General features: G+C 35.9%; 1 protein-coding gene across 1 annotated transcript in view; it reads right to left on the minus strand.

Annotated features, from left to right (window-relative positions):
• The window catches only part of ERC2 (ELKS/RAB6-interacting/CAST family member 2), a 395,998-nt gene that overhangs the window by 110,332 nt on the left and 272,922 nt on the right, over positions 1 to 12,744 (minus strand). Inside the window, exon 14 of the mRNA XM_058844563.1 lies at positions 10,583 to 10,714. Within this exon, the coding sequence (XP_058700546.1) occupies positions 10,583 to 10,714 (132 nt within the window). The remainder of the gene's footprint in view (positions 1 to 10,582; positions 10,715 to 12,744) is intronic.

Raw genomic sequence — 12,744 nt, forward strand, 5'->3', positions numbered from 1 at the left:
GAAGCTAAGGTTTGGTGCCTCAGTGCAAACAGATAATGGAGGGAATACAGAATTCTTCACCAAAGTTCTGAGACAAATGAAATTCACTACTTAATTTTGCATTCTTGACACACAGTGAAGCAAAACAAAAGAAGCAGTTATGCCTTATCACTTATTAATATTGGAACAGAGGATTCCAGAAGTATGCTTAGTTTTTCATATCAATGTGTATCCTACAGAATCATTAATCTATGGCTCTTTCAAACAATAAACTACAATCAAGCAATTTTTCATTAATGTTTGTGTACATTAACTGATTTTTAAACTTGGAGCTTTCATTGGTTTAAAAGGTCAAGAAGCAATTCAATGACAAAAACTGCAAAGCAAAATCTCAGTTACTGACAAGCAAAACAGGAAGAACCCCAAAACTTGAGAGATACCATTTGACTTGAGAAACTAGTATAAACAGTTGTTATAAAATTTTTATCAACTCAGTGTTTAAAATATTGAATGCCTTGAATTTTTAGGACAGACATCTCTGTATCTAATTTGGACCTGTATTTACAGTAAAGTGGAATAGTCTTAAATACTACTAAGGCCTTTTACAAATCATTGATTCTATTTCATCGTTTTTCTAGTTGTTTCTTTTTTATTATTTCTGTGCTGCTATTTATCATAATTGCCTACTGTCTTAAAAACAAGTATCTGCTGTCACTAAATGTGATTACTGCTCTGATCAGATTGCCACAAAACCTCAAATATGGCTTCAAAAAATCAAAATTAGGAACTTAAAAAATAGTGCTCGGAAAACACCACACACAGATGTAGAAGGCTTGTATAGAGACATTTTCTGGTTTGTTATTGAAATGTATCTCAGTGCAAGCCTTGCAGGCAGATTTCTCATCCATCAATTCTCTCATTCTCTCATCAGTGATTCATCAGTGTCATCAGTAAATTTGAGACAGTGGCCTTCAGATAGCAGGGGCTACCTTACACTCCAGGTTAGAAACAAAAGAGAGCTCTAATCATGACCTACACAATTAGGTCTATCTACAAAATTTTGATAATCAGATGCCAGAAATTATCAGCCCAGTCATAGCCATTCTGCATATAGCATATTCTTGATTACTGGTGAACATGGAGCAGCTGCAGGAGGCAATATTTAGCAGTGTGCTCCAACAGCAACAGATCTACAGCCACTACCATGGTCCTGAGAGTCGCCTCTGTACAGTACACCTGTCTCAGGGGAATTATTTTCACCCAAAACTGAATTGCCTTTAGTGATTTCACAGTGTTGGAGGACCTCCTGGAATGTATCTTTCATTTAAGTTAAATCAAACAGGGGTTTGCCCAACTTGGGTTGCCCAATCCAACACTATATCTGGATATGAACCATATGCAAGAAGCATCAGTGACCAGAAGAATTTGATTCAAATCTGTATTCTTGATGAGAACTAAAACCCTAATGTAGGTGCAAAAGTCTGCATTACTATGTGGCCACCTCATGAAATAATAAATTTGTATATAAATAGATATTTTATATATTATATATATAATATACTTTTGTGTATAAAGTTTGGTTACAGCACAATCCCCTGCAGTCCTGTGGCATGCAAGTATCTTTATAAAATCTATTCTTAAAAAAAAAAAAAAGAAAAGAAACTAAAAAGAAAAAAAAAAAATTCCTGATTTCCTTATAGCTTTCCCAGTACAGGCAACATTAAACTCAATGAGTTAAGCTTTTCTGGCTCTCTTCCCACAATAGGAGACCCTTCCTGACAAGGCTCATCACATTTCTCTTTCATGTGCTACATGCTAAGAATTAATGTCTTAACTTGGGTTAAATAAATCTAGCAATAACCTGCTCATCTCTGCAACTGACTTTCTGATGACTGATTTATGCTGCTCTCCTTATTATCTACGGCTACTAATGGGTCATTAAACGTGTAACTGCTGGCTCTGAACTGTGAAATTGTCCTACTTACAGCAATACTTACATTAACAAATATTAATTTCCCCTTTTTACAAAGAAATCTACCTGCTAAGCAATGGCATTTCTTTCAAATCAGGAATTTAGTCCAAAAATCAGGATATTTCAGAGCTTAAAGAGACTTTTATCTGCTGCTCAGTTTCTAGGAGCAAACATAGCTGAGGACTAATCACACAAACTCTCCATGCACAGAACAACTGACTACAGAAGAGTTTTGTGGATGAATGATTTGAAGAACTGTGCCTGCAGCTAAAAAGTGGAAAGACTAACAGTGGATTCATTTAAGTGTTTGGGGCATACAGCTTTAAAAGGTCTTTATTTTATGTTTCATTTGTATATTCAAAAAGCTGAATAAATCTTAAAAATTGCTTCAGCAATATGTATTTATGTCAGAGGTCTATTTTCAAAGTTATCCATAACAGAAGGGGTCACAAGTGACCATGCATCACCCAGTTATGAAAATGGCCTTAAATCCCATCTCACCATTTGTTCTATTTGTATATAGCTGGGTTAAAATCAATCACAAATATGGCCATGGGGGAAAGCAAAATGTTGTTTCTGACCATTTACTTTACAGCACCCAGACTAGCGTTAACATGAGTAAGATGTCTCACCAGATACTCATGCATTCTAAAGTTTTATCATTAGATGAAGCGGAAACTCAATGCTTCTTACAAGAAGTGGTCCGTGAAATCAGATTTGCAATGCAAAAATTTATGGTCCCCTTTGTAGTGAAAGCCTGTGACATGTTATCTCACTTAAGTAAGCAGCGCCAGATATGCAACTTTTGTTATCAAGTTACTGTCTCCCAGAAATGCATTTTTGGCTCTCTCAGTTGGTCTAAAGACCTATTTTAGACTATGATGGTGGCAGATAATTTTTCTGCTAAGAAATACAAGATAAATGTAAACCTCTATATAAGTGTTGTATATTATAACACACACATTCAGGGGAAATGAAGGGGAGAGATTTCTATTGCTAAACATGATCTCAAAAAATTCTTCCATATGTGGAAAAGACTGGAAAGCTAACATATAAATATAGATATATATAAATATACACACTGCTCAGTGTGTGTACATTTATATCACATTCATTAAACCTCAAAATATAAAATAAATTCATTTCTGTAAGCAAAGGAGAGGTATAACTTTTCAATGTGCAAAATCCATCTCCTGGAGTATCAAAGACAGCAAAACCTATTTCTTATTTATTGTTCTTAATACAACTCCAGTTTAGCAGGTCTTTTTGTAAATTAAAAATTTAATATCATTTAAAGATGTCTGAAAAGTAACCTGGCTACAATACAATTGCAATTAAGAGGCAGGAATAACAAAAACATTAATAAATATTCCAAATTTCTATTGACTTTTACTTTCAAGTGAGAAATCTTGAGTAGCTCACAATGTTTGTAACTGCAAAATGGCAGAAAATCAAAATCAAGAACCAGAGTATGCCTGAAAGATAAATTCAAATTTCAAGAGACTCTTCCAAATTTCAAGGCTCTTTCTTTTCTTCCATCACAAGTACAATGGAACTCACAATGAACCTTAGGTTTGAAGCCAAAATCTCAAAGTGTGGGCAAGCCTCTGTGAAAAGCTATTTCAGTTTTCTTTTTAGGGTAAAGTAGACAGAAATACCTAGACAGATGTCAGAGGCAGGCAAAATTTTCTTTATCTACTGAAATAAGCACATGATAATACTCACTGAGTTTTGGGAAATGTTTAGACAGAAATTACTTCCTCATTAGAAGAGAAGTATTTTCCATTCAGCAGCTGTTTATAATAAACAATATAGCTATGGTAACTGCATATAACTTAATCGGAACATTGGCATTTTAAAGGTGACCATGATACAAATAGGATTTTATTGCATTCAGTTCAACAAGTCTGAACAATGTATGATATGAATCACAAGTTCTTTGTTCCAGAAGAATAATATGTGTAGCAAAGATGAGAAATTAGAGGAAAGATTTGAAATTTGAAAGCATTTATATGAATAATTTGCACCGCACTTCGGAATTCTCAAAACACTAATTCAGCACAATACTAGTTATTTACAGTGCATATGTCTGGGATTGTTTATACTGAATGTACTGACAAGCAAACCTTGCCCTGCCCAAATTCCTAAATTAAATAAATCCATGTGACTCCAAAGAGCTTAGTGCAGGCTCAGCTCGGTGCTAATGTAACTGTGTGCTGCCCTGCAGCTTGAGGCACCAGCAGAACAAGTTCACATCCACTCGGGGAACAGACAAGAACAAGCTCACACCTGCCCAAAAACAATGTGTAAACATAAAGGATAAAGAAACACACAGAATATTAAACAAAATCTGGGTCAGGGAGGAAGGCAGTAATTCCAGTCTAGTGCATCAGGCAGCTATATCATATCACTCTTCTTATGTAGGACAATATCATTGGTTTTCTCCTTCTTTTCTTTTTTCTTCTTTTTTCTTGAACAACTAAAAGACAAATTTAAATGATGCAGAAAACTCCCAAACAAAATATTTAATTTTTCCAGGTACTAAGCTTCTGGTCTGACTGAACTTTCTACTCACAGGCTAAAGAAATTTGAAGAATTTTATGCTTTTCAAATCACCACGGTTATTTGCATTAGTTAAAATAATCCATTTTGGGTTGTGTTTTTATGGCTTTTAGTTTTTGTTGTGGGGTTTTGTGTTGGTTCTTTTTTTTAAGGAAAAAATCTGTTTCGATATTCCTGACGCCTGTTCAGGAGTTTGAGGTTGGCAATTTTCCAGGGTGGCCACAGAACATAAGGCATTATGCTAACAACCAGGACTGCCAAAATACACAAAGTAGCATGCTCTCCCTTCCCCTAAAATTACATATGGATCAATACAGTGATTTGTAGATCAGGATCCAGACACTAAAATAATAATCGTTGTTTGTCTGTCCTGTGGTTCTGATTTCCAAGTCATCCACCTCAAACAGGATCCCATCTGACCTGTTCAGAGTTTGTCACATATCATCTTTCAGCAGCTCCAAGGATATTTAGCAGTTCCAGCTGATGAATAAAGACCTGTTGCCAAGACCAGTCACCACTTTACAAATCAATAAACACTTTTTTTCCAGAGCACATGGTCTTCTTCAAAAAGTTAGTTTTTAGTGGCATACGCCCACTTGGCGAGAGTCAGTTTGTTGTCGAGTTTCAGGCATCACTGCATGTGATTTTTTTTCTCAAATGCTGGAGTCTACCAGCATACTTTTTAAAAGCCTGTTTAAAACGAGGCACATTTAATAGTAAGACAGCTACAGGCTCGCTCTGGAACAGTTGGCTTTGTGACTGGACTGTGGCAGGAAGGGAAGCTCCAGAGATACACCCTGCCCCATCGCTGTCCTGATAAGAAGGACTTTTCCTTTAGATAAGAGGATAGTTCAGAAACCTTAAACTACCTTTTAGGCCTCCTTGCTGAGATCTCAGAGGAACAGAAAACATGTTGGTGACTTTGTAACAAATTACTTCTAAACACTAAATCTTGTAGAAGGGCCATCAAAAATGTTTTAAGTAGGAAAAAAAAAATCTCTATGTAGCCAGACAGGATTAAAAGATGTAAAAGGACATCTTTTTACATGCTTAGGCACCATGTGACATTCCATCCTCAATTACAGCTTCAAAGAATAGGGCCAACTTTTTGGAAAGCAGCCAGTTCCTAAAGCACACCCTATGATATGCACATTTTTCTTAAAATCAGATTCTTTTCTATGAGCACATAATCTCTCATAAAACAAAATTAAAATATATTTGTAGCCCTGGTGACCACAGAGTAAGGCGTTCAGCTTTGAATCTACTACAGCTCAGGTATTCAGGAAACTTAGGAGATTAAGAACACTGTACATTTTATTTCTTTAAAAATCTCCAGTGCTATGGGAAGTAAGAGGATTTGATAGGTGTTATAATCATCAGGGCTGGCAATAAAACCTAAAGTATGAAAATACTTCAGATATTATACCTCTAGCCTTACCCTGTGTTAATGCAAAATCAAGTTCTTCCCTATGACCTCTCAAATAGCCTGATTTCCTATTAAGAATGCCACCACAATAATTTAAGTATCTGAGTGTATCTGAGACATACACTTGTCAGATTATCTACACTTCTTTTTTTATGTAGAGATACCACTTCTAATTTAATAATCAATTACAGTTTTTTACTAAGTAGTCCGTAAGCAGAATCTTGAATTTAGGACCTTCAACCACTTCTTAATATTCTCATGAAGTTGAAGAAGTCCTGGGTAATGACCAAAGATTGCTCTTCATTGTGTGGAGACCATCCTGGGGTTAGAGATTGGTGATACATGCCAGTAACTTGAGGACTGTAAGGACACTCAGCAGGGAGTGAAAACGCCCACAGAAATGAGCTGTAAGTGAATATGGGTGACTGAGCCTCAAACTCAGAGCAGGAAACAAACAGGGAGGGACTGAGAGGCTCCTGAGATGAGAAAACCAAAGGGAACGAGATGGCACAAATTGACCAGAATTGTGGTTAGCAGGGCAGAATTCTCTGCTGGCTGGTATCTCACAGGCTGTTCCCAAACTGAAAGGATACAACTGAGGCAACTGAGGCCAAGACAGAAAGTTTTTAAGGAAAAACAGTAATGATGTAGAGGTGAGAAATACGAGAGGCAGGGAGCTGAACAGTAGGGTTTAGGAGAAAGTCTAAGCTGTGGGGCAAGATAGCTGCTGAATCTGGAAGTTCAAATTTATTTAGCCATGGGGTTTTTCTGTTCCAGATAGCTCTTGGATGCAACAATCTAGATTAGATTACTGCAATGCACTCTACAAGTGGCTACATACTACAGCTCCTTGGAAACTGAAGCTAGAGCAAAATGCTTATTAAGCTTATTTTCACTCTAGGAGTGTTACACCCACACTTCAGGATACACACTGACTGCCAAAATGTTTCCAGGTGGAAATTAAGAAAGATTGCCAACTCTCAAGCCAAAACTGAAGAGACTAAATTTAAATTTTTTGTGCAAAGCTACAAAATTATCCTTTTTTCCTGTTTTTTTTTAAAGGCTAGTAAAAAATGGTTAATATATGTTATTGACATAGCAGCACTCAGTCCCCAGAAATTTATTTATGTCAAATAAAATCAGATGCACCAACATAACCAGGGATCACACCATGAGCAACTGTAACAAGACCATGTGTATGGGCAGATGAGAATTAGAACAGTCCTACTGTTTATGAAGTTCCCTTACAACTTGAGCAGTTAGGGCTACACAAGGATAGCAAAAAAAGGTCACCCATTTATGCCTCTCCCTAGAGAGAAAAAAAAAAAGAGGGAATCAAGGCAAAAAGTGGCTGGAAATTTGTTCCCTAGCAGCAGCCAGACCTAAACACTGCATCTGAAAAAAGGTGCTCAACCAGTTCCTTCAAGAGATCCTATCCTTCACTAAGTCCACAGTTATTGCAGGATGGGAAATCAGGTAAGCACTATAACAAAAATATCTATCATATAAAAAAATGTCAATACCTGAACAGGAAAGCTTCTCATAAAAATTACACCTATTTCAAACAGGATGTGTGTCTTCCAAGGTCTTCCAAGCACCTGCTGGCACACCTTTCTCTTTACAAAGGGTACAGAAATGTCTTATTCTTTGTTACAAACATGCATTCCAGTGCCCATGTACATTCCTTTACGAACATATAATAGCATGCATTTCTCTATATTAATATAGCATGTAGATTACAAAATCCAGTATTATCTATGTTATCTATATTAGCTATAGAAATGAGGAATGTTTTAAATTCACACTGTTCAACTCTGCCACTCAGGAAGTTGGGAGAAAACTCCCTCCTTAGCATTCACCAAATTAAACGGTATTTATGCTACAACATGCACAACTTCTTCATCTTTGAAACTAAAAATGCCTTCTAATGATTTGTAGGTTTATTATTTTCCCAGTTTATTCTGGGCTTTTAAACCACATGTTGGATTATAGTCACATATCTAGAATCTGTGTGTAATATTGAATGGGAAATGCAGGCTAGCACACAGCAATCAAACTGCTGCACAAACGAATAGAGGGGTAAATAACAACACAAAAAGTAAAGAAAAAAATAAAATCCATTATTAAAAAATGTAAGATAAAGCAACGCCTAGAGTTCACTCATGATTACCCTTGACTGTGCTGTTCTCAAAGGTTATTTTAGCAAGGATTTTGCTATGAATCTCCTATTTGCTTCCTTTACAAGTAATCTGGGCTAATTGATCACAGAGTCTGTGGAAATTTTGGGATGACAGCACTTCAGGGGAACACCTATTCTGAGTCCAGCACAAGATGAAATAAAGCTGTATTCATTTAACCTGTTAAGAAACCTCCAAGAAAGGACCTTCCATTACATGCATATGAAAGAATGTCCACATTTTGTTTCCACTTACAGATTCATTAGACTCATTGTGAAAAAGTCTTCTTCTTAACAACTAACCTAGTTATTCTTGGCAAAATTAAATTTACTGCTCCTACCCTTTCTCCATTGGGTACTGGTATACAATTGATCATTGTCTTCTTTACAACAACATTTTATGTATTAGAAGACTTATGTCTCCCTTTGGTACTTTCTAGACTAAACAAACCATGTTCTTTAAGCCTTCCCCACAGGTCATGTTCTCTAAAACTTCTATCATTCTTGTTGCTCTCCTTTTGTCCCTTTCTACTCTGTCTATGTTTCCTAAAGCATGGAGATCAAAACTGTAAACAGCTTTTCAGATGAGCTCTCACCAGTGCTCAAAGGAACAGAATAATTGCTTCCTTCTTCTTCTCCAGTATTATATCTATCCCAGAATTAGATCCAGCTTCATTGCAATGGTATTCCACTGAGCAATTTAGATTCCTTTTTCCATGCTATTAGCTCATCAGCACATGTGACTTCTCCCCTGTAAGCAGACTTGTCTTTGCCAAATTTCAAATTACTTATTCTAGATTCTCTCCACTTTATCAAGACTGGAGCAGCTTATTGAGCAGTTTGACAGTTCCTACTGTGCTTGGAGCTTCTTACAGCTTAATTTATGATCAACAATATTAGCGGCATTTCTATTTCACTATGGAAATAATCTCTAAAAAAAATACTCCACAGCATCAGATAAAGGACAGATCTCTTTGGAACCCAGCTGTAACCAGCCCTCCAGTCTGAAAATGAGCAATGGAAAATTTGTCTATTGATTGTACACCCATCTCATGTCAATCTCATAATTATTTAAATTTAAAAATACCATTTTTAATTAAAGCTTTTATTATCGCAATTCATTTTACATTAGTTATTCATTACATTAAAAAATTATGTATTTATTTGCATATTACAAATATCCAGTGGGACAGTGTTAAAGGCCTGATGAATTAAAAGCTACCACTTTCTGCTTTAACCACAAAACCAATTACCCTATCAAAGGAAATTAGATTTGCTTGACATAATTTTCCTTGGCACATTAAAGCAGCCTAAATATAGGATGTGTATACTAAACCTGAATTTTCTTTTAGAGAATGGCCCAAAACTATCACCTAGGAAAACAGCTGAGAGTACAAGTGCTAGTAAATACTAGTAAAATAGCTACTGTTTTATGTGCTCTATCTCTAATCATGTACCTATTTCCACGATTCATATAACACCTCAATGTTCTTGAATGTTTTCATACTGATTTTCCTTATGCTTCTTATCCATTCTCTTCCCTGAATAAGCTGTTACCATGCATTGAAAAGCACTTGACTCTCTTACATTGTCTTGTGCCTAAAATTTTTTTTCACAGGTTCAGGTTTCTTAAATCAGCTCTTAAAACAGTGTCTGGGTTTCAGTAACACTGTGGTGGTTATTACCTGCTTTTTCACATCTCTTGCCTTCCTTCTAGGGTTTTTTCATTCCGTTCCTTGCATTAAGCCAAAATCTTTTTTATTTTACAGATATTTCCATACAATTTTTCCTTCTTTTATAAACTGAGCCTACTTATCTGTGTTAATCAGAAACAGAACCAAACCAAGACAGCAAGTCCTTAATTCCCTTCTCCTCTTTCTGACAGAAAAAAATTGTTCTTAACACATTCCAAGAATTCAAAGGATTATGTGTTATGTTGTTCAGGGTTGTGGTTTGTGATTTTGGTTTTTTTTCCTTGTGTTAGTATCCAAGAAATCATGTTTTCTCATTCTTACCTGTTCCTGACTCTAACATAATTCCATTGATTATTCTGAAAAGAAGTGTAATTTGCCTCTTATCTTCCTTCTCCCAACTAAGCAGTCTATCATACATCCCCATTGTGTTTTCATCCCTGTTTTTCCCTTTTATTTCTACCCAGACATTATGACCTATTTTAGTATCAAAAAATGATTTTTTCATATAAAAGCAATGTTAAATTTTTCCTCAGGCTCCTTCATCTGAAAATGAGTTTCTTGTTTCTACAGACTGTTTTTCTACTCCAGAAAAATAAGGCATCAGACAAAAAGCCAAAATTTTAAACTATTCCAGAGTGGAAATAAATACCAGAGCTATTAGTTTCAATTCAAATAATGCATCATTGCTGTTTAGTTCTTTTGAAAATGTATTTTATTCTGAAATAGCAAAATAAAGAAGTTATAAAACTGTGGGTGAAAAAGAGGTGACCAACCTGGTCTGGAGAGGGTCTGTGGTTGTGTTGTGTCCTCCCAGGAGATCGATGGTGGTGGTGGTGGTGATGGTGGTGGTAGTGGTGATGGTCATCATCATAGTTATCTGCCATCAGCTTCATTCTGTTTTGGGTCTGTTTAGGATGTAAAGCAAGACAATTTTATTATATGTTGGAATGGATTATTCTGACAGTGTTTTAGGAAGATCTTGGCTCTAGGGTTTTTTAGGAGTTTTTTTGAGCTGAAGGATCTAAGGATAGAAATCCAGATTGCTGTCTCACAAAAAAAAGGAAAGAGAAATAGAAAAATAAATTATGTGAACACATCCTCTGTTTCAGCTTTCACATCCAGAGAATGGCATGAAGAAGTCAGAAAAGTAAAAGATGACGGATGATGTGTTTGAAAGGCAAAAGATATTCAGCTTTTCAAATATATTATTTTAGAGCTGTTTCCTATTTTTTCCAGTCTAACATGTATTAGAAATTAACTTCTTAAATCTCACTGAAAGGAATATTAAGTGTACTTCAGATATTTACAGCTAGCTACCAAGGCATGTCAGCAACAATCATGAGTAGTTGTTCTAAAAATTCTATTTTGGGTAATTAATTTTAATTATACACCAGCATCACCCTGCTAAACAATAAGTAAAACGAATCTGAAAACTAAGTGATAGAGACACAGGCACTTAGAGAAATAAGTGATTATGGAACTTGACACATTACTGAATGGAAGTACATCTACGATATAGATCTTGAAAAAGAGATCAACACTTCAGCTACAGCAGTGTACTGATAATAAAATCTATGTCACCATGGGACAACAAGATACATTGCTGCTCTTTATCACTGTTACAATTATTCCATACCATGAAATACATACACTGGAATAATTCAAACCTTGCTCATAACACCAAAAATATCTTACTACCAATAGTCTGATACCAATGGATACAGTCATTATTTTTTTGTGGTACCACGACAGAAGACTCCCTGAGGCAAACCTGCCAAACGGCAATCAAGTTCTAATAAATTTTGCACTAAAAAAACCCAGAAAAAAATGCTGTCAACTCCCAAAGATCTCTTCCAAAATTCAAATAATCAGTTAGAGGAATATACAATTAATACCACATAGATGACTGAAGGAAAGACACTCGATGTCATGCTCCAAGGCAGCAGGATCCACGGTTAACCCCAATGAGGATGGGAGCTAAACACATCCCCCAGGACTTTGCCCAGATTAATGGGTTCCAAAGGAGCAACAGAAGCAGATGAATTTGAACACAAGTCATTTGTTCAGTATGTTCCCATATTCACTGGTCTAACTGCCTTCCAATGCAAAGTGCCCCTGAGATAACTCATGTCCCATAGCTAGTACATGGTAAATTTACTGACTTTACTTTGTGGGACTGCTGTAATTTGGTTTTCCTTTCACAACAATCTTATGTCAAAGCCTCTGTTTGAAAAATTTCACTGGCAAGTATATTTTAATTAAAAATTTAAAACTTTGAGATTGCTATTAAATTCCCCGCCTTTAATGTTTTTTGCTGAAGTTGAAAAAGGAATTAAAAAAAACAAGCGAACTAAATATTCGCACTACATAACATTTCAAGTTTAATAAAGCCTAATGCAAGGAAAACAGCCACAGAATCCTAGGAAATCCTGATGTGCCTTTTCAGCAATGAATTTTTTTCAGTTGTCACAATGTTTCTCAAGCACTTCACATGATGCTCAAGAGAGGATCATAGAAAACTGCTTTACAGGAGGGGAGCTGTACTCAGTTCAAGTAAAAAGAACCAACTACTCCAACCAAACCCTCAAGGCATCCATAACAAAAAGACAGAGGAAAACAAATCTCAGGTCAGATGTGCACTGTCAGACCTTCTGAGCATCTCCATAGCACTGTAAGAGGATTTTCTCAGTATGTTATAGAGAAGAATCTGCACAGTTGTAGATATTTCATTTTCTCCTTCCCAAATACAAAGATGGAAGTAAACAGCTGTATTAATTTCAGTTGTGATTTTCTACCAATTTTGCTAAAAAGATCATCTCAGTCTGGATCATCATAGTTGGTCTGTTTGTCTTTAGATTCAAAGAGGAAGGCCCTTCGAACAAAAGAGTAGAAAAGATGGAGAATTAATAGACAAATAATAAGCCTCTTACTATAA

This window comes from Poecile atricapillus, chromosome 9 (genome assembly GCF_030490865.1).
Source record: "Poecile atricapillus isolate bPoeAtr1 chromosome 9, bPoeAtr1.hap1, whole genome shotgun sequence".
In the NCBI taxonomy this organism is placed as follows: Eukaryota; Metazoa; Chordata; class Aves; order Passeriformes; family Paridae; genus Poecile; species Poecile atricapillus.